The following is a 21,675-nucleotide window of genomic DNA, read 5'->3' on the forward strand; positions in this document are numbered from 1 at the left end:
TATGAGGATTAATGAGGCATTGCATGTAAACAACTTAGCACAGTGTCCACTCATGGAAAGCTCCCTATGACTGTGAGCCATTACTTCACTGGGACTCAGGAAAGGCAAATGTCTGGTCCAAGATCACAGAGTTAGGTAAGTGGAAGAGTAGGGATGCAAATGCCAGGATAGCATCAGACCCTATGCCCTGCTGCATTCACAAGAGACCACTCCCTGGGTGTCACACCAAGGTCCCTGATGTCTTAGGGTGGGGTCCCACATGCTCTTGACCTCTCCCATGAGTTGGCACCTCACTTTAGAGTTTACTAGCACTTTCTCTTTCTCATCAACCGCGAGAGCAGGAATCATTCCTTTCCCCCTCCCCCACTCAGAGAGGCAAACTGAGGCCCACAGGCACTGAATGTCAGTCTCGGTTTCTGCCCCAAAGGAACTCAGGCCACCTGGGGGCAGAAGGAACCCGAGGGTCAAGAACCACAGCAAGACAAACCGCTAAGTCTGGGAGGCCAGGGTAAGGGGCACATCCATTGCTCTATGCTCTCAGCCAGTTCCCTGCCCTTCTAGGCCTCAGTTCCCCCATAGTTCCCCGGAGGGGACGCGGGATTTCCTAAGGCGCTCCAGCAGGACTTTTCCCTTCTGGGCAAGGTGCCGCCCTTGCACCGCAACCAGGACCCTCCCACCATGACCGCTTTCAAGAGCTGACTGGAGTCCCAGCCCTTGGAGTATCAGGAAATCCCAAGGGACCCGGGCTGGGGGTTGAGCGGGCAAGGCGGGAGTGTACACCTGGCCAGGTATCGCTCAAAGCTCTACAGCCCGGCCCGTGGCGGCGGTGGACCCAAGGTCGCGCGGCTGGACCCTGCCCGCGCTAGGGCGGGGTCCCCCTCGTTGCCCCCGGCGAAGGCTGGGCCCTCGGGGAGACACTGACCCGGCTCGAGCGGCGGCCCCGCTGCCTCCGCCTCCGTCCTCATGACCCGGGCCACGCGGGGCGCCCATGGCCCCGGCCCCGTGCCGGCTGCAGCTTCGGCTTCGACTGGGGCGGGAGCGGGGCTGGTGCGTGTCAGGTTCCTCCTCCGCCGCCGCCGCCGCCGCCACCGCCACCGCCACCGCGGTGGGGAGGAGGGAAGGCGGCGGCAGGGCCGCCCCAAGCCCCGCCCCGCCCCTTCCAGCCTTCGGCTCGGGGCCCCGCCCCTCCTTTAAACCCCACCCCTTCGCTGGGGCTCAAAGAAGCCCCTCCCTTTCTTTTCCCCTGACTTCTATTCCTAGGGGCCCCCAGCCTCCGGATCTAAACGGGTCCTGGCCATTGGCAGTCCCGGCTTCTGGTAGCCCCGCCCCTTTCCCCCCCCAACTCCTCGCGCAGACACGCAGGCCCTTTCACGCCTCCGTTCCCCGGAAGCTCCGCCTCTTTGCCTGAGAGCGGCCCCCCAGCCCTGCCTTTCCACCGGCACTGGTTCCCTGGAGACTTTTCACCCTAGCGAACTCCGTCTCTGCCTGGCCGCACTTCTCTGCCAGCCTCAGGCCCAAGGCCAGGTCCTATCCGTACACCGCGGGGCTTCAGGAGACCTAACACTACTTCGACTTACTTGAGGGACGGTCGTGGGCCGGCTCCCGCTGTACTCTAAACCTGTTTCTCTATCCGTACGGTGAGATACCTCGCCTTGCTGAGGGCGCCCCTTACCTGGTGGTGCCTGGTTCCAAAGGTTAAATTGTGAGAGTAGGTCCTGGCCCTCAGCCCCCGATGCGAGGGCCCAAGCCCCAGATCCCCACCTCGCTGTCCAGCCTGTCCCCGGTGTTAGGTGCTTGGAAACGCGAGCCCCTCCCCCCACCCCCTTGACGGCCTATGGATCAGTGTTTCCGGCGGCACCTGGGCCCTGTCATCAGCTCTCTCTTCCGGGGCCGGAACTATCGTAGCCGAGTCCACGTTTCCCGACCGGCCGAGTGAGAAGGAAGCAAAAGCAAGACCGCGCTCACCACTAAGAAAAGGAAGGGGCCGGGCCTTACGCGCAGCATTTTGGGAACGCGTGGTATTCTGGGAGCGCGAGACCCGCCATTCGCTTGGCTCACGCCTTCGCAGTCTCTAGAGTAGCCGCGGCACCGGAAAGGAAGAGTAGGCCGGAGCCGGTGAGGTGAGGCCGGGGGCAGGCGAGGGTAGACCCGAAGCACCCGTGAGGGGCCTGGGGCTGGAGAAGGACGCGCTGCCGAGGAACTCTGGGAGGTTCGGGGAGGGAGAAGAGCGGGAAGCCCGGGTCAAACATCAGCGTTGCCTCACTAGTGCCTGAAAGTGAGTTCTCATTAGCTTTTCCTCAAAGTACATGCTCTTCGTTTACTGTACCTCTCCAGGCCATGTTTTTCCGAACATACAGGCAGTAGTCTTGAAATATTTCTGGTTGCCTCCTTCCCCCAGGTCCGCTCTGGGCAATCCTTTTCAAAGTTGTTTGCATCTTTGCTCCCATCCCCCTTTCAGGCACTGGTCCTCTCATGCTTTCCGTATTGTTACAGAAGCTTTATCAAGTTCCTTGCTTCTAAACTGTTTGAAAAAAAAAAAACTGTGTTTGATCCATTTGTAAGTGCTGCTGCCTTTTTATTGGATCATTCCTTACCCATAATCCTGCAGTAGTTCCCCCGCTGTCTTCATTATAAAAGCCAAACTCCTAAGCCTACTTCCTCACCGAGGGAATCTGTCCTTCCCAATGTCATGTTTCCTTTCCAATCTTGAACACAAATGATGTGTCCCAACCTTCATTTGTTGCTCATCTGGGAATATGAAATCTGCTTGTTTCTTTTATTTACACGAGATCAGGTGATTTCCCTGATGATGTTTTTCCTCCAAACATTTCCTGCTTATAACACGTTGTCCCTTTGTGAACACTTTATTTTCTATTTAACCTTGAAGAAGTGGAGGGTCACTGGGTCGAATTAAATGCACAGCCTCTTCTAGATTTGCCTGGATCTTTTGGTCTATATCTGTATTGCCCAGTACTTTAGCCACTAGCCGAAGGCCATTGACCTCTTGAAATGTGGCTAATGTGATTTATTTCACTTTAGTTTAAGTAGCTACGTGTGGACTGTGGCTACTGTATTGGACAGCTCAGGTCTATATCATGGGTTCTCAAAGTGGTGTCATCCACAACTATGGGTTGGCATGTACATCGTGTGGCGCGTACATTTCAGTCCCCTGTCCCCAACACACACAATATTGGTTTCTGGTTATTTGATGAAGATAAAGAGGCATATGGGAGCAGGGAGGGAGATGGAAGGCACTTTCTTCTCATCCCATTACCTTTCCCTCTCTCTAGCCCCCCCCATTCTTCACCATCCCACATCTTGCATGTATTTGCCAGATGAGTTCCTCAAACTAGGAGTTAAGCTTTTTTTTTTCCCCCTGTGGAAAATGGCAGCTTTGGCATTCTTACTAAATTCTATGGAGTGTCAGGCCTTAAGGGAGTTATGATATGTGCCACATGACTTCCTAGGCCCTAAAGGATGAACTAACTGTTGTCTCTCTCACTGTAGAGCTCTTTTCCTGCCAAGATGTCTATTGGTGTGCCGATTAAAGTCCTACACGAGGCTGAGGGTCACATCGTGACATGTGAGACAAACACTGGTGAGGTGTATCGTGGGAAGCTAATTGAGGCGGAGGACAACATGAACTGCCAGGTATCCTGCTTTCCACATGAGGTTATGGGGGAAGCTTGGGCCTCTGTCTTGGAGCACAGAAAGATAGTGATTGGAGGTCTTTTTGAAGTTCTCCTCCTTGAACAGTTATTTATGGAGTGCCTGATGTGTGCCATGCACTGTTATAGTTGCTGCTGATATGGGCATAAATAAGAGCTCTTTAGAAGTTTGTTTTCTCCATCCTATGATCATCTTCTATATTTTGGAGACTTGTTTAAAAGAAGTGGCACTATTCCCTTCAGTAGAATCTGTCAGGTTCAGGGCCATTCTTCATTTGCCCCTACATGTTTGTATAACTGCTTTGCCCACTTTCCCTAAGAGTGGAATCTTCCACTCACATACCGTGTTTATTTTCCATCTTTCTTGGAAGAGGAGTCTCATTTGATTATAGCAACAACCTTATGAGGTAGACAGGTTCGGTGATAGTTTTGTCATCCATAAAATAGGGAGAATAAGATTAAAAGACTTCATCTACTGAATGTCCTTCCGCTAACAAATATTGGAACAGCTTCCTCATACTGTGCCCTTCCCATGGCACTCTTGCATTTTGCTAATAATCACATGAGTTTGTATAGCATTGCTTTGGCAAGATGTATCAGCACACTTTCTCCTTTGTTCTTTAAATCATCAGTTAAGAACTTGGGCTTCAGAATCAGAGGTGTGGGTTTGGATCCTAATTATCTGACCTTGATCATGATAATCGCTTCAGTTTCCTTGTCTCTAAGATAGGAATGGTATTATTTTATGTCCTCTGAGACATAGTTGCCAAGGCAGAATTGTGTAAGAGATTTATTGGGGGAAATAATAATGAAGGATAAAGGAGAGGGAGTAGGAGTAGCCAGGAGAGCTTTTAGTCTATTACTGGTCTGGTGCTGGGGAAAGGAGAGGGAAAAGACAAGATTGAGTGGGAAGAGCCTTATACCGCGGTGTATCTCTGAGGAAGTCTCAGCCAGCAGGAGTTGCTCATTAGAAGAGTCTAGCATGGGGCAGAAATGGCCTGGCTCTAGGATCCCCACTGTGATCACTCATTGGCTGGCAGCCTAGGGAGACAGTGGCTTCAGGGTGAATGCTGTGATGGATCCCGTAAGTGGCAGCTGGAGACTCTCAGCTCCATGCATGCCTCATAGCCTGACAACCCTTGCAGGGAGATCTGAGCAGTGCATTCTGAAGACTGCCATAGGGATAACACCCACACCCCGGGATTGTTCTACAGATCAGATTAGTTATGTATGTGGAGCAGCTAGTTTCATACCATGCACATTATACATGTCCACATGTAGTTTCTCTTAATGTTTTCTAGGTGAGAAAACCGAAGGTCAGAAAGGGAAGGTGACTTCCCTAAGATCACACTGCAGATCAGGTGTCCTATCTGTTGCTTCGCAGAGTTCACATATTTACTTGCGATAGCTCTATAGCTTTGAGCATCATCTTCCTGCCAGGTTGACCAGTGGGGCCAGTTCCCGTGCTCAGGGAGATAGACATCTAGTGACTGTGCAGGTTTCTCTCTTCAGTGTTGATGCCATACAGGTAGATGGTGTGGGGTTTCTGAAGGTCCTGTGGGGCTTTGCATACCTTGTCTTTGTGAGGCATCCCTGTCATAGATCCAGTCCTCTGGTTTAAGGCATCCTTATCCATTTTAAGGTACTTTATTTTGGTGAGTAGAATGCAAGACTGGGGGTAAGGCACCTTAATGTGTTTGTTTGGCTATTTTTTTGGACAACTTACTGAGTTTTCAGGGCCTCAAACTGCCCATTTGTAATGTCTGACCAGATGACCTTGGTGGTCTCTCAAATGTAGCCTGTGTGATATAAAGCACACAGCCTGGTGATAGATCTGGAATCAGGTTGCAGCCCGCTACCTTGTGTGACTTGGGTCCAGCTTTGGACCTCCGTCACCCTCTGTTCCCTCCTTTTTTTTTTTTTTAAAGATTTTATTTATTTGACAGAGAGAGACACAGCAAGAGAGGGAACACAAGCAGGGGGAGTGGGAGAGGGAGAAGCAGGCTTCCCGCCGAGCAGGGAGCCCAATGTGGGGCTCAATCCCAGGACCCTGGGATCATGAGCTGAGCCGAAGGCAGACGCTTAACGACTGAGCCACCCAGGCGCCCCTGTTCCCTCCTTTCTAAGTCAGGAATAAAAATAACACCTCAGCCTCAGTATTATAGTGCAGAATAAATGAGTGAATGCATGTCAAGTGGGGGGAGCCAGTCACTTGCTTCCCGCTTACGTTAATCTGCTAGGGCTGTCATAACAAAGTTTCACACTGGGTGGCTTAAACAAGCATATTTATTCCCTCAGGGTTCTGGAGGCAAGAGGTTTGAGATCAAGGTGTCACAGGGTTAGTTCTTCTGAGGGCCATGAAGGAAGGATCTGTTCCAGGCCTCTCTCTTTGGCTTGTAGATGGCTCTCTCCTTCCTGTATCTTCACATGGTTTTCCTTCTGTGTGGATCTGTATCCCGATCTCTCATAAGGACACAAGTCACATTGAATTAGGGCTCAGTTACCTCTGTAAAGATCCAGACTCTAAATATGGTCACATTCTGAGATACTGGGGGGTTAAGACTTCAACAGAAGAATTGGAGGCAGTTAGGATTCAGCCTATAACACTGCCCGTGCCCAGATGCTGAGGCTTTGCTGGATTTACCTAAGTCTGGTTCACTGAATAAAAACCAGCAGGCTAAGGCAGAGCTGAATATATTGCGGTAAGCCCAGCACAGTTCATTCACACATCCCCAGGATGCATAAAGCCAATGGCTCCTGCAGTTCCCGCTGCTTTTCTTCCTTCCTGGCCCCAGTTAGTCTGCCCTTTGGGGGTGAGAGCATCCCCTTAGCACTTTCTAGCCTTTGCTAGAGGACAGCTGGAGTTTAGTGTTTGCCATTCGATGTTGGGTTTTAATAACTTTTGTTTTTTCTAAAGATTTATTTATTTATTTTAGAGTGGGGGGAGGGGCAGAGAGCGAGAATCCTGAAGCAGACTCCCAACTGAGTGTGGAGCCCAACACAGGGATCGATCTCACGACCTGGAGATCATGATCTGAGCTGAAATCAAGAGTCAGCTGTCCAACCAACTGAGCCATGTGGCTTTCTTGAGCTGGTTTTTGTCTATAGCAGAGATGGGACCTGATGGAGGAGTGTATCACATCTCTTGCCCAGCCTGGATATGGATGATCTAAAGCCAGGGGTCCCCAAATGGGGAAGTTTCTGTTCTTGGTTTTGTGTACTTAACATGGTTTTGAAGCATCCTGTTTTTATTAAATGTCAGCGAGGGAATGAAGGAATTTTTCTTCAAAATGGAAAGTATATATATTTCTTAAGCATACTTCTAGTCAAATATTTGGTAAAATATTAAAAACCAAAAAGGAGCTTTAAGGTGAGGAATTATGAGTAGAAATAAGCACATTATTTTTATTTTATAGACTAGCCTATATTTATGTAACCTTTTGGGGGCAACTTTTATGACTATGGATTTTATTAGGTATCCACTGTGAAGGGTCCCTGGAGGTTCTTCGTAGCGTCTTGGTGAATGCTAGAAGTGTTCTCCGGGCTCGGCAGTATTCAGACATTTAGGACGTCTCATAATTTTTTTATGATGAAAGTTTATTATATTTAAACATATAAATAAAAGGGCCCCTGGGTGGCTCAGTTGGTTAAGCGACTGCCTTCGGCTCAGGTCATGATCCCGGAGTCCCAGGATCGAGTCCCGCATCAGGCCTCCTGCTTAGCAGGGAGTCTGCTTCTCCCTCTGACCCTACCCCCTCTCGTGCTCTCTCACTCTCTCTCAAATAAAATAAAAACCTTTTTTTTTTTTAAGATTTTATTTATTTGAGAGAGAGAGAATGAGAGATAGAGAGCACGAGAGGGAAGAGGGTCAGAGGGAGAAGCAGACTCCCCGCCGAGCAGGGAGCCTGACGCGGGACTCGATCCCGGGACTCCAGGATCATGACCTGAGCCGAAGGCAGTCGCTCAACCAACTGAGCCACCCAGGCGCCCTAAAATAAAAACCTTTTAAAAAGTAAAATAAAAAATAAACATATAAATAAAAATTAAAAATAAACATATAAATAGTTTTTGCAAGTCAAAAATGTTAATTTCCCAATTAAAAGTGGACCCAAGTCATAAAATGGCTAATTAACAAAAAAGAAAAATATGTAAAGCGGACATTTATCATACAAAAATAATGGTCTTATTAATATTTAGACGTGCAAATTGGGAAACAGTAAGAATTTCTAAACTTACAAGGTGCCAAAATAAAATTAGTAGTTCTACCAAGGGTTCCTTACTAGTCTACCAGTATAAGTATAGATTGTTAAATCCTTTCTGGAAAACACTTAATATACGTCAACATAGAAAAGTTCTGCCCTTTGGTGCTGTAGTTCTACTTGTAAAAATTGTTTTTAGTGCAGGGCTGTTTTTTTTTCCCCCCTTAAGATTTATTTATTTATTTTAGAGAGAGAGAGCACGAAGGTGGGGAGGCAGAGGGAGAGGAAGGGAGAAAATCCCAAGCAGACTCCCGGCTGAGCATGGAGCCCGTGCAGGACTCGATCCCTCAACCCCTAGATCTGACCTGAGCTGAAACCAAGAGTCAAACACCTAACTAACTGACAGAGCCACCCAGGTGCCCCTGCAGTGCAGTTTTTAATGATGAAAACCTAACAGCAAACATTCCTAATGAGTTAAATAAATTATGATTAAACAAATTAGGGTACATTACAAAGAATATTATTTATCCAGTCAAATAACATGGAAGAATATTTAACGTCATGGGAAAATGCTGTTAGAGCTAAGTGGGGAAAAATATAAAACTCTACGATATGTTTCCAGTTTTATAAAAATAAAGCCAAATTATAAGTGATACATAAAAAATGCATTAAGTTTTTGAGCAAAACCAAAGTGAGTCGTTTTCTTTTGGTGGAAATTAAATGGGATTAAAAACATTTTTATATATATGAGGTTTGGCTCGCAAGGCAGGGAGTCTTGTCGTCCCGCTCTGTACGCCATAGCTGCAAGGCAAGCATGATCTGCTAGCCTGTGCTGCAGGATGTGGCATCATCCCTAGGTGACAGCCCCGCAAAATACTGTTTTTTGTGGGGGGGGGGTGGTTTGTTTTGTTGTTGTTTTTAAGCAATCTCTACACCCACTGTGGGGCTTGAACTCAGGACCCTGGGATCAAGAGTCCCATGCTCTTCTGACTCAGCCAGCCAGGCGCCCCATGGGGGATTAAAATTCTTAAGAAAAAAAAAATTTTTTTTTCACTTTAAAAATCAAAATATGTGTTAAGTTTATGATCATGAAGCACAGTAAAGATTATTTAAGAAGAGGGTAGAGGCACCTGGGTGGCTCAGTCAGTTAAGCGTCTGCCTTTGGCTCAAGTCATGATCCCAGGGTCTTGGGATCGAGGCCCGCATCAGACTCCCTGCAGGTAGACTCCCTCTACCTGCTGTGCTGTTCCCCCTGCTTGTGCTCGCTCTCTTTCTCTGTCAAATAAGTAAAAATAAAATCTTAAAAAAAAAAAAGAAGAGGGTATGCAACTAGTAGATAAATAAAGTCCTGGGGTTCTAATACACAGTACAGTAATTAGAGGTAACAAAACTATTATAAGCATTAAACTTGCTGAAATAGATCTTTTTTTTTTTTTAAAGATTTTATTTGTTTATTTGAGAGAGAGAATGAGATAGAGAGCATGAGAGGGGAGAGGGTCAGAGGGAGCAGACTCCCCGCTGAGCGGGGAGCCCGATGCGGGACTCGATCCCGGGACTCCAGGATCATGACCTGAGCTGAAGGCAGTCGCCCAACCGACTGAGCCACCCAGGCGCCCGAAATAAGAGATCTTAATTATCATCACCAAGAAATGATAATTATATGACCTGATAAAGAAGTTCAATGCTACAGTGGCAGTCGTTGTAATATAAATGTAGCAAATCAGTATACTGTATACCTTAAACTTACACAATGTTATATCTCAGTTATATCTCAATAAAACAAAAAGACCCAGAAAATTAGCTAAAAGAAGAGAGTAGGGGCACCTGGGTGGCTCAGTCTATGAAGCGTCAGCCTTCGGCTCGGCTCACGTCATGATCCCAGGGTCCTGGGGTCAAGCCCCACATCAGAGCCTGCTTTTCCCTCTCCCTCTGCCACTCCCCCTGCTTATGCTCTCTCATTCTCTCTGTCAAATAAATAAATAAAAAATAATAATAGGGGTGCCTGGGTGGCTTAGTCGCTAAGCATCTGCCTTTGGCTCGGCATGATCCCAGGGTCCTGGGATCGAGCCCCACATCGGGCTCCCTGCTCCACGGGAAGCCTGCTTCTCCCTCTCCCACTCCCCCTGCTTGTGTTCCCTGCTCTCGCTCGCTCTCTTTTTGTCAAATGAAATCTTAAAATAATAATAAAAGATTAAAAAAAAGAGGGTAAATGGTCAAACCCAAAATTTCACTTCTTAAAGCAACATAATTCCTGGAAATTTTGGTGGGAGAGGGTGATGGAGTTCAGAGACTCTCCTGGAGCCGAAATAAATGGTGCTTTTGGGGCTTTAGCATGATCACCCCATCACTGACTGGACTGTTCAAATGCTATTTTTTTGGTTATGGAATAATGGTCTGTGGGAAAATGGCCTGTGCATGATTTCTTTCTGTAAAAATTATAACCTGAGAGAAGCCCTCACATGACTGTCAGAAAACTGCCCGGAATTAACATCAGGAAAGTTTTTTGAAATTTCTGAACGCAGGTGGTTGGGAATTTCTTCAGATACGCTTTCTAGCTAGAATGAAAAACTACTTATCTATATGTTATTTGTATATGCAGTGTTTTCCTCTCTGTGCCATTCAATTCAGGATTATGTATTATACTTAGTGATCAGCTTGCTTTGTGCTTCTTTAGTCTGGGACAGTTCTGCTTTTCCTTTTCACAGCATTGACAGTTTTGAAGAATAATGACCACTTACTTGTTTTAGAATGTCTTTTGATTGGGGTTTCTGTGGTGTTTCCTCATGATTGGATTCGGGGTTTGTTTTGTTTGTGTTGTTTTGGCTGTTACTGTGTAAGTGACGACTTCTCCTCGAGGTGTCACCAGGAGGCCCAAAACACTTGTTTGCCCCTTATTGGTGCATGTTAACCTTGATAATTTGGTTGAAGTGTTGTGTGGTCTCTCCACTGTCTGTTCTTTTTCCTTTTGCAACTAATGAGAATTTTGTGAGGGAGGTTCTTTAAGTAAATATCTTGTAAGTGTTCTGTTTCTCATCACCACCTCCACCACCCCTCTTTGAGCATCCAGTGAAGATTCTTGCTTGAATCTTTATACCATAACAGTTGCAAAAGAATGTTTTTTTTTTTTTTACTTTCTAAGATTTATTTATTTGAGAGAGAGAGCGCACGTGAAAGGGAGGGGCAGAGGGAGAGGGAAAGAGAATCTTAAGTGGACTCCAGAGTGGGGCTCGATTGCACGACCCTGAGATCATGACCTGAGCCGAAACCAAGAGTTGGATGTTTAACCCACTGTGCCACCCAGGCGCCCTAGAATGGTTTTTGTTTATAACTCCATCATTCTATATTAACTAGGTCTGCTGTATGGAAGAGCCTTCCCTTGTTCCCCATTTATTCATTCATTTATCATCAGGATAGGCTCATGGGTTTCTGTTTCATTAATTGGGTTATAATCTGTTACTATCATTATTTTGATTGACTTATCCCAAATTTGTCCAGAAGATGACTCCTTTTGTGTCCTTTTGGTGTCTCCTGGCCATTTTGGGGGATCACATCCTTAACCTTCTGGAATAAGATGTTTGTTGCAGGCTCATCTTTTACCTTCCCTAACCCAGCTCTGGAATTAGCCATTTCTTGAGGTAGCCTTGGTTTCTTTTTGGTTGGGAGAATTTAAAAACCAAGATCTGGGTACTGTTAAATATTTTAAAAAGTCTTAGTTTAACCTGTCAAGCTAAGAGCTGTCTCCAAAAGGCTGTGTTTAATAGTACCAGAAATTTCCATTCATGAGGCACCTAGGTGTCACAGTGGGTTAAGAATCTACTCTTGGTTTCAGCTCAGCTCAGGTCATGATCTCAGGCTCATGAGATCAAGCCCTATGTCAGGCTCTGCACCGAGCAGCAGTGGGCGGTGGAGGGGAGCGGTGCGGGGGGGGGTCTGCTTGAAGATTCTCTCCCTCTTCCCCTCCCCCCACCCTCTCGAGCACGTGTGCTCTGTCTCTCTTTCTCTCTCTAAAATAAATAAATAAAGGGGGGAAAAAGTAGTACCAGAAACTTCCATTCATAGCATGCTTATTTTGTACCAGGCACTATGCTAGTGTTTTTTATGTACAGTCGATCTTTCAGTTATCACAGGACCTCTCTGAGGACAAGCTTCCAGATGCCCAGGGTGACCAAGCATAGAAGGAACAGATCTAAATCCAAGTCTCTGAGTCCCAAATCTCTAATCTTAACCGTAGTCTCTGAAGATGAGGTGTATAATAAACCTGCTAGGTCCTGTTGCTTCTAGAAGTATCAGACCCTCACTCTGACTATCAGATTTCAGGCAAGAAGATGAGTAGAAGGGAGCAAAAGAGGGAGGCTCTGCTGTTAATGGTAGGGGAGGGGACCAGACATTTGTTGAGCACTTGCTGTGTGCCCCACAACAGGGATGTTGTGATTGATGACCTAAAGCATGCAAACATTGCTTTATAGTCCTGGAGTTAGTGCTCTCCTCTTGGCCCCGGATGTGTGAGGAAATTCCCACAGTTTTGACTGTACTAAGATCTCTCTCCCCCAAGATGTCATTTCACTTGGGCACCTGGTTTATGCCACCTGTTTCATTATGGGTGTTTGGGAAAGTGGGAAGGTTGAGTAGAGTGGGTGTTCCTACCTGACTTCATTGAAACCTAGTTCACTCAAGTTGTTGCCTTTGGCTTATGATGCAGACATAGCTTGGGCTTATTAACAAGCTGTATAGGTGGGCGGGATTGTGGGGTTTTATACACAGCACAGCCATTTCTCTGCTGGTGCTGCAGGGGGCGCATGAGAACAGTAGCCATCCTGGTCATTATTAGGGTTGTCATAGGAGTCAGTTGATGCTGGACCGTTTGTCCTGTTGGTCTTACAGAACACCCTCTGTCAGGGATTTTCAAAGTGGGTTGGGGAGGTTGTAACAGAGGAAGGGGGTGAGATGTATGTACTGGAGGAGAAGTAGCTTAGCAGTAGCATAGCCTCCAAAATAGATGTCTTGACTGTCATTTAGATTCATTGTTTACTGAGCTTCTAATATATGCTCGGTAATAGGAACAGCGTTTAGACATACTTGTCTCATTCAGTTTGCTCCTTAACTATTTGAGGAAGTAAGTGATCTGATGTATGGTTTCAGAATGAATGATGAGGAGGAAGTGGTGATCTGATGTATGGTTTCAGATGGTGGGTTTAGAGTTAGACCTGAGTTTATAGTGCTCTGTAGGCCACACAGGTAGTGTGACCTTAGGCAGAAGAATAGAGAGTGGGTAAGAGTGTGGCCTCTAAGACAGGCCTGCCTCTGCTGGCTGTGCCTCTTCATCTCTAGTGGGGATGGCAATGATCTCTATCTTGTAGAATCGTGTGATTTGTAGGAGTTATGATGTGAAATTGCCTGGGATACTAATAAGTGCTCAATAAAAGTTGAGTTTTATTGAGCACTTATGCTCAATATGTGATATATTGAGCTCAATATGACTATATTATGTTAGTCATACTTCATGTTCACTGTGGCACCAGAGGTTATGGTATTCTTTTTTTTTTTTTTTTTTTTAATTTATTTGAGAAACTGAGCACAAGCAGGGGGAGGGGCAGAGGGAGACGCAGACTCCCTGCTGGATGCAGAGCCCGATGCAGGGCTCGATCCCAGGACCCCAAAATCAGAACCTGAGCTGAAGTCAGACACTTAACTGACTGAGCTACCCAGGCGCCTCCAGAGGTTATGATATTCTTTGAGGCAAGAACAGAATGGCAAGGATTTAGAACCTGTGCGGGAGTTTGTTAAGAAACTGGGAATGTTGAGCCTGGAGTAGAAGATTTATGGGAAACTTAAGCCCTATTACCCCTGAGGGTGGAACAGGGACAGTGGGTTGAAGTTGAAGCTCTACAGACTGTTCCAACTGCACAGATTTAGCGAGGATGGCCCTAGAGTGTTGTTAGTCTTTTTGCAAACTGGGTGTTCAAGCAGAGGCTGGGTGGCCAGTGAGCACTTTGAGGAAAAGAATGAGTATAAGGTGGCAACAAGCCAGTCAGAAATCTGGGGAGACAGACCTCTCTTTACAATGTGGGCTTTGACCTATTCTGAATAAATGTATATACTGTTTCATCCAGAAGACTCAAAATAAGCTACTTTTTGTGGTAAATGTGGTGCCTGTTGAGGTTGGCACTGGCAAGTTTAGGTCCCCTTCCTATGCCAAGCCCGTCTGCTGGCTGGTCTCACCTCTAGGCTCCCTGTCTCTCCATCCCACAGTTTATCCATGTTGGCATATTTGATCTTTCCAAAGGGCTATCCTAACCCTATCCACTCTCCCTCTGTCCACAAATGAATGAGCCCCATAGTCTCCCAAGGTGATAACTTTTTCCCCCTTTCCCAATTGCTCTGCTCCAGTCCTTGTATCCTGTAGGTTCGTGCCCAAGTGTCCTGTCTCAGTGTAGGCTCTCGCCTTACACCTCTCCCAATATTCTGAGCCTTTCGTACAGGCACTGCCCCCTATACTTCTCATTCTTAGTCATTGAAGCTAGAAGGGCTCTGTCCCACTTTCTCGAGTGTGCACTCTGGGAGGGTAGGAGCTGCCTCTGGTGCACGCTCATGACCTTTGTGGTGCCTCCGCAGTGTATGTGCCGGGCGGACGCAGGACGGGACAGAGTTTGGACAAGCGGTTCACAGCTGTTTCGATTAGAGTTTTTCACCATGAGAACCCTTCACATGCTGGCAAGGGAGGCAGTATCCAGAGTTAGGGCTCTGGAGTCAGGCCACCTGGATTTGAATCTGGGTTCTTCCATTCTGGCTTTTGGACTTTGGACAAGTGCTTTAGGTTTTTTTAATCTGTAAAAAATGGGAATGCCCATAGCCTATCCTGGAGGTGCTGTGAAGACCAAATATGTGAAGTGCTTTGCCTGGCTCCTTTATTTCATGATGTTGGTTTGTGCATTTCTGGACTTACCCTACCACCAGCCAAGGCTCCCCCTCTTTGTCCTTGTCTGCTGGTGCTGTTGGCCCTTGTTGATGAGCTGGTGATTCCCTTCCAGATGTCCAACATCACAGTCACATACAGAGACGGCCGGGTGGCACAGCTGGAGCAGGTGTACATCCGTGGCAGCAAGATCCGCTTTCTCATTTTGCCTGACATGCTGAAAAATGCGCCCATGTTAAAGAGCATGAAAAATAAAAACCAAGGCTCAGGGGCTGGCCGGGGAAAAGCTGCTATTCTGAAGGCCCAAGGTATGTGCTCCTCTTGCACTGTTTTTAACATATGTGTTTGTCCTGTATCTTTCAGGAAAGGGCCCTGTCAGTTGCCCGGGCATGGGGGGTGGAGTTGGACTTCAGCCATCTCCACACCCACTGCCACCCTGTAGTCTTGGGGCCCCCACCTCTGAGGAGCTGGGGGCCATGTCTCTTCTCTGTCTTGCCTCACCTGATCACAATCATAGGGCTTATGCAAAATCCAGAGTACCCCCTTAGAAAGAAGAAGGGGACACGTCTTAAATGAAGAGTGGATCAATCTCCTACCATGAATTTCTAGGAGCCCCTTTGTTTCCAGAAATTCTGTCCAAAGAGCCTGGGGGAGGCTTGCTCTTATCTAGTTTGCTGAGCAGGGGCACTGTGGTATGGATTAGCTGCCACCTAAAGCAGTGGGGCAACAGTTCCCAGAGAGCTGGGGGTGTTTATGGACACCCAGTGTAAGTGGGGCGAAATGCGGACGGTAGGGATCCATTTTCACATAAGAAATAAGCAGTTTTAAGCCATCTTTACCCATTATAGGGACTGGACTTCTGTTTTTAGATATTCTTATATTTGAAAATAAATCCTTCCTTTAGCATGTCCCCAGTGATCCACTGACCTTCCTTAGTCTGGCCTTTCTTTTGGGTTAGCCCAGTCAGAGGTTTTATCTTTGGGTCCATGAAAAGCTCTGCCATGTTTATTATCTAGGAAGCAGGTGCATTCATTAGAAACTATCTGAGTATCGGTGAAAAGATTTGTAGTGCAGGAAAGTCACTGGATTCTCCTTCAGTATCTTTTTTTGCTGTGCATATTTTATATATGAGGTAGTTTTTGAGTTTAAAGGTGCAATAGAGTAATCCTTTAAAATGTCCTTCCAAAACACTGATGGGAGAATCTCCTTTCCCTTCCTAGATAAGTGGCATTTGTAGAACCGGAAGCTCTGGACCTTTTGTTTCCTTTTGGTTTTCAGGAATACTGGTTTTCCTATTAGAACTGCCGTTCTCTCTGCTTTCTCAGGGAAGGGCTGCCCTTATTGTCACTGTGTAACTGCACCATCATCTCTAACAAAGGTGCAGCCCAGTAGCTCTGCACTAGAAGGCACTTGGCAGTGAGTTTGCCCAGGCCCATTGGCTTCTGCCTGAGCCATCTGTGCCTCCGTCAGTCCTTTGCTCTGGTTCTTTTCAGCATGTGGCTGGGCTCTTGGGTGACTTTCCTCCCTCTTCAAGGGGCTCTAGAAGAGGGAAGTAGCCATCAGAATATTTTCACCTGTCCTTCAAAGACACTGAACCTCTCCTGGAACTCTTGAAGTCACAGAGAACAGCAGCTTGTATGCCCTTTGAATGGGGAGTGGTTTTATTTGTTTGTTTTGTTATTATGAAACATTTTATATTGCAGAATAGCTTAAAAAATAATAAAACCGGGCGCCTGGGTGGCTCATTTGGTTAAGCGACTGCCTTCGGCTCAGGTCATGATCCTGGAGTCCCGGGATCGAGTCCCACATCGGGCTCCCTGCTCAGTGGGGAGGCTGCTTCTCCCTCTGACCCTCTCCCCTCTCATGCTCTCTCTCACTTTCTCTCTCTCTCAAATAAATAAATAAAATCTTTAAAAAAAAAACTATTCTATGGGCGCCTGGGTGGCTCAGATGGTTAAGCATCTGCCTTCGGCTCAGGTCATGATCCCAGGGTCCTGGGATCGAGTCCCGCATCGGGCTCCCTGCTCCTTGGGAGCCTGCTTCTCCCTCTGCCTCTCTCTCTCTCTCTCTGTGTCTCATGAATAAATAAATAAAAAGTTTAAAAAAAATAATAATAAAACCTGTTGCCCAGATTTAACAATGTTTACTATTTAAATGTTTGTTTCAGAATTTTAAATGTGAATTAAGTTCATCTGTTGTGTTTTATTAGCTCACCCCTAGGCCAGCGCTGGGAATTCATCTTTTCTGTGGTTCTCAGGCTTGCTCCCCAAACCACCTTAGCTCTCAGCACCCTGACTCCCAGCCTCCCATTGAGAGCAGTGGTGGACCAGAAAGCAGGAGTTTTGGAAGGCACTCCAACTCTGATGCCAGCCACGAGTCCTCATGCAATGAGGAAATGCCATGGGGTGGGCAAGGTGTTGGACCAAGTGGCCTTTCAGGCCCCTTCCTGTGCCCGTGTCCAAGGGCTCTGGCTGCTCCGCGGCTTGAGCATTGGCTGACTGCACTGACCTGGCCTTATCCTTTCTTTCCTACCTTTCAGTGGCCGCAAGAGGAAGAGGACGTGGAATGGGGCGTGGAAACATCTTCCAGAAGCGAAGATAAATTTATCTGTTGAACAGAACTTTGCCATTATTTTTTTCTTTTAGGTTATCTGGGTTCAGGAGGGTGTATATGTTCTAGATTTTCTTTTGACATCTTTCTCTTTAGATCAGGGGAAATGTTACACTAAATAAATATGGTGGTCTTTTTTGTTGTTGCTTTTCTTTTTTTTTTTTTTTTAAGATTTATGTATCAGAGAGCGCGCGAGCATGTTGGGGGGTGGGGCGTGTGGAGCAGAGGGAGAGGGAGAGAGAAACCAAGCAGACGCCATGCTGAGCACTGAACCGGATACAGGGGTCAGTCTTATGACCCTGAGATCACAACCTGAGCTGAAACCAGGAGTTGGATGCTTAACCAACTGAGCCACCCAGGTGCCTCTGTTGTTTTTCTTTTTGAAAAAATAAGGACTGTGTGTTCATTGTGGGGTTTGATGTTCTGTTTGCTTTGGCAGCAGATTAAATTTTGACACCCAGGAAGATATCCTGGGAGAACGCCAGTACTTTGAAATAGCACAGTTACCGATAAGAGTTTAAGCTACTGTTCCAGGCCAGTTGCTGGTTAAACCCTCGGAAAAACTCCAAGAACGCACAGATAGATGTCTCATTGGTCTTCAGACACAAGCATTTGTACCGTGCTTTGTTCAGGTAACCTTTGTGGAGATTTCATCAGTTCAGCTTAACACCGCATGGGTGCTCCTGGCCGATGAAAAAATCCACCATTCTGATCTTTGTAGCCTGGAAACCCTAGTGGTTCAGCATTTGGCAAAAGTAATCTAATATTAAAAGATAATTTAGGGAATCCTAGTGGCATCTGTGGCTCCTACAGTGGCTTCATAAGCAGTGTTGTGATTTGTGGGGACAGATTCTTAGGCATTTGTCAGAGCATCTCGGCATGCAATGGCACAGTCACGGCTTTTAATGTAGCAGAGGTAGAGAGGACAAGGTATGCAAAGTGAATAACTGACAAAAACACAAATTGGAAAATCAGGCTTGAAGAAGTCAAGTACTGAAAAGAGATCTTGCCACAGGTTCAGTATAGGATGAGCTTCAGCAACAACTGTTACGAGGAAAAGGGATTGATTAATTGCCCTTAGAACATTGCTCATGGGACACATTGTTCAAGTAATAAGAAGAAAATCCAACACATCTGTTAACTAGGTAGGCATCAAGTAGGGGTTTTCTAACAAGCTTTGCCTTATAGTCATGACACTACCACAGTGTTAACAGACCTTGTGTTATTCCTGTAATAAAGAACTAAGGAATAAGCCTCAGAGTGTTGGTCAGATAGTGCAGGCCCGGAAATAAGGCTTCAGAGACCCATCCCCCAGAGCAACCCCTGCACCTCTTGCTCCAGCAGCCCCAGCTCTTCTGACACATTTGGATGAATGCTGATGGCGCTGCAGGCTGTGCTATCCCAGTGGGAGGGCTCCTGGACTGGGGACCATTGCAAATGAACTAAATGTGAATGGAGTTAGAGTTCATTTGTTTTAGGTTTGACCAAGAGTTAATATATTGTTTCTGATAAGAAAAGAAACTTGTACATTGAGTTACATATGGAGTGGGATTTCTCTGAAGTGTTTTAAGTAGAATTCTTTCAGGTAGACATGGTGGTATCCACTACCCTTCATGGATTCCTTTTCCTCCTCCCTGCCTGTGAGCTTGATTTACAGACATTGATTTATTGGCTTATTAATGAACACTATTGAATTACTAACAGTGAGGGAGAGCAGTTTTCAACATCACTTTAGGGATCTTGTTAGAAATGAAAATTCCAAGGCCCTACCCCTAGAGATTGCTGAATAATTGGTCTGGGGTAGGGCCCAGGAATCTGCATTTTAAGCAATGCCCTTGCCACCCAAGCTAGGTAGATCTGATTCAGTAGGTCTGTGGCCACATTTTGATATCCTGGACTAGAATATGTTATTTTAGTATGGTCACTGAAATTATCATACTTTTATAGTAAACAAGACTTTACTAACACATTATACTTAACACATGAATTGCATAAAAAGCTGACCGGGTATGGTTTACCTTGGGAACCATGCAGGAATACCAGTTTTGCATGATTCTACACGCAGTAAAAACTAGCGGTAACCCTACCTAGATCCCGAAAAGTGGAGCTCCCATTTATGGTTTCGTTTTTAATTAAATGTGCACAGTAAAAATTTGGAAACTTTTAAAATATTTTTTATAAAGATTTTGAGAGAGCACGAGCATGGGGTGGGGGCAGAGGGAGGAGAAGCAGGCTCCCTGCTGAGCGGTGAGCCTGATGTAGGGCTCAATCCCAGGATCCCACAATCATGACCTGAGCCCCGAAGGCAGACTCTTAGCCCACTAACCCACGCAGGCCCTCGCAAAATTTTGAAACTTTTAAAAACAATAAATTAACAAAATAGGTTTGTAAACAGTTTTATATCCTGCATTTTAGGAAGAAAATCTTATTTTGCATTGGAAAAGCAAATAGTTCTGCGAGGTTTGTTATGAAAAACAGCAACTCTCCTACCCTATCTGCCCTTCCCCGTTTTCCCCACTTCATGGTATTCCCTTTCAACTGTTGGCTGGTAAGTTTATATTTGCCACCAGGTCTCAATTTAAACGTGTGCATGGCTATTTATTGATGTTTGCATTGTAGGCATTATCATTTGACTTCTCTCTCCCTCTTGCCCACCATGCATGTACTCCCCATCACCCATCTCCCTGGTATAATTCTGGTTGGGTCATATATTAAGTGTTTACTATGACTGGGTATTTATATCACGGCTGAGCCATGTAGTGGATGAGATTACCTTCCTGCAGAACTTTCTTATCCCTAGAATTAGTAATCCTCTTGCATTTTTATTAGTTATTAGCTTAGTTTTCTCTCTACTTGTCACTAATTCAACCCAAATTCTCTTAAGGACATTAACATCTATTTTATCAATTTCTTGACCTGCCCTATCTGGATTGGCGCTCCCTTATGCTTAATATAGTGCTGTCATCATGGGCTCTCCCCTGCTGAGTCTCCTGTTTTCCGTGTCCCCACTTTCCCTTGATTTATTACCTCATTCTGGTAGAACGCTTGCAGTAAAAGATGTGCATGGAAAGTAGTTTGAGTGAATCGCATGTCTGAAAAATGTCTCCTCTCATACTTGATTGGGTGTGAAATTCCAGTTTGGAATTTATTTTCCTTTACGGTTTTGAAGGCATTGTTACTTTTCACCTACCATCTAGTGTTTCTGTTAGAAGAGTCAAGCCATTCTGAGTCCTGATTCTTTGTATGTGACTCTTTCTCCCTTCTGTCACCAGCGTTCTGACATTTCAGGGTGGCATGCCTTGGTGAAGGTCTGTTTTCATGCAGTGCCAAGCTGTTGTTGAACCCTTTCAGAATGAACTCTGGTCCTTCACTTCTGGGAAACTTTCTTGAATTCGTTAATGATTTCCTTCCTTTAGTTTCTGGCTTTTCTTTCTGGAATTCCTGTTCAGGTATTGGATCTCCTGGACTTATCTCTGTTTTTAATTTTTCTGTCCCTACCACCTCCTATTTTCTTGACTTTTTGATCTCCTTTATGGAAGATTTCCTGTTGATTGTCTTAAGTGTTCCTTTTTTTTTTTTTTAATTAGGACCTCATTCCATGGTTGCAACATCTTATCTCTGAGAACATTAATATGTTTTGTTGAAAACTTTCATCTCCTGCGTAGTTTTTTTTTCCCTTTTTGTTTTGCTTTTAGTCTTTTATGTTATAGACTTTCCTTAGCTGCCTGGCAATCATTGGTAGTGTGCTTATATTTACAGGTGGGATATTAAGAACAATATGTGTTTGTAAGATGAGCTGATTGAACTTTTTTTGGCAGATCCCTAATGTCCACTACTTTTAGGACTTTCCCCTTGGACTGGTCAGGTTCCCTATAGGAAACTTCCAGTTTCATGTCTGGAGGGTTTACCTTGAACTGCTGCTGGCCTTGTGGGAACTCAGTGGAGGAAGAGGGCTAGGGAGCTTCAGCATTCTAGTATGCCTAGGTTCACTTGTCTTCCAGGTCTCTGAGAAGGCCTTCTACCCCAGAAACCTACCCCCTCTAGAGAAAAAGCTTCTAACTTTTTGCCAAGGTTGGGGAGGAGCAGTCTCAACATCACGTGGAGGTCTGAATATTGATGCACATTCTCTCTTTTTAAAAAACATGTATTTTGACAAGATGAAATCAGAGGGAGATAAATCATAAGAGACTCTTAATCATAGTAAACAAACAGGGTTGCTGGAGGGGATGGGGGTGGGGGGATGGGGTACCTGGGTGATGGACATTAAGGCGGGCTCATGATGTAA

General features: G+C 45.9%; 2 protein-coding genes across 12 annotated transcripts in view; one reads left to right on the forward strand and one right to left on the reverse strand.

Moving 5' to 3' along the window:
• Nucleotides 1-2,700, reverse strand: part of GUCD1 (guanylyl cyclase domain containing 1) — a 33,780-nt gene extending 31,080 nt beyond the window's left edge. For 2 of the 9 annotated variants that reach the window (XM_027576471.1, XM_027576479.2), the window contains exon 1: nt 2,327-2,692. In XM_027576471.1, the coding sequence (XP_027432272.1) occupies nt 2,327-2,474 (148 nt within the window). In that variant the 5' untranslated portion in view covers nt 2,475-2,692. Of the gene's footprint in view, nt 1-922; nt 1,140-2,326 lie in introns of those variants that run through there. The other 7 variants (XM_027576478.1, XM_027576474.1, XM_027576472.2 and 4 more) reach the window with 7 other exon arrangements.
• Nucleotides 1,744-17,536, forward strand: SNRPD3 (small nuclear ribonucleoprotein D3 polypeptide). 3 transcript variants are annotated; one of them, XM_027576481.1, is made up of 4 exons: nt 1,744-2,120; nt 3,508-3,651; nt 14,896-15,088; nt 17,320-17,536. In XM_027576481.1, exons 2-4 carry the CDS (start codon nt 3,526-3,528, stop codon nt 17,379-17,381), a joined length of 381 nt encoding a protein of 126 aa, XP_027432282.1. In that variant the 5' UTR covers nt 1,744-2,120; nt 3,508-3,525; the 3' UTR covers nt 17,382-17,536. The 3 variants fall into 3 exon arrangements, with proteins under 3 accessions (XP_027432282.1, XP_027432284.1, XP_027432283.1); XM_027576483.1 differs by having other exon boundaries at nt 1,806-2,115; XM_027576482.1 differs by lacking the exon at nt 1,744-2,120 and adding an exon at nt 2,137-2,275.
• The last annotated feature ends 4,139 nt before the right edge of the window (nt 17,537-21,675 follow it).

This window comes from Zalophus californianus, chromosome 14 (assembly GCF_009762305.2).
Source record: "Zalophus californianus isolate mZalCal1 chromosome 14, mZalCal1.pri.v2, whole genome shotgun sequence".
In the NCBI taxonomy this organism is placed as follows: domain Eukaryota; kingdom Metazoa; phylum Chordata; class Mammalia; order Carnivora; family Otariidae; genus Zalophus; species Zalophus californianus.

What these genes read in the sequence shown, in the direction of transcription:
- SNRPD3 (XM_027576481.1), top strand. Translation starts at nt 3,526, where the DNA reads ATGTCTATTGGTGTGCCGATTAAAGTCCTACACGAGGCTGAGGGTCAC. An exon ending in AGGACAACATGAACTGCCAG is followed by an intron (nt 3,652 to 14,895) that starts GTATCCTGCTTT and finishes ATTCCCTTCCAG; the next exon opens with ATGTCCAACATCACAGTCAC. An exon ending in TGCTATTCTGAAGGCCCAAG is followed by an intron (nt 15,089 to 17,319) that starts GTATGTGCTCCT and finishes CCTACCTTTCAG; the next exon opens with TGGCCGCAAGAGGAAGAGGA.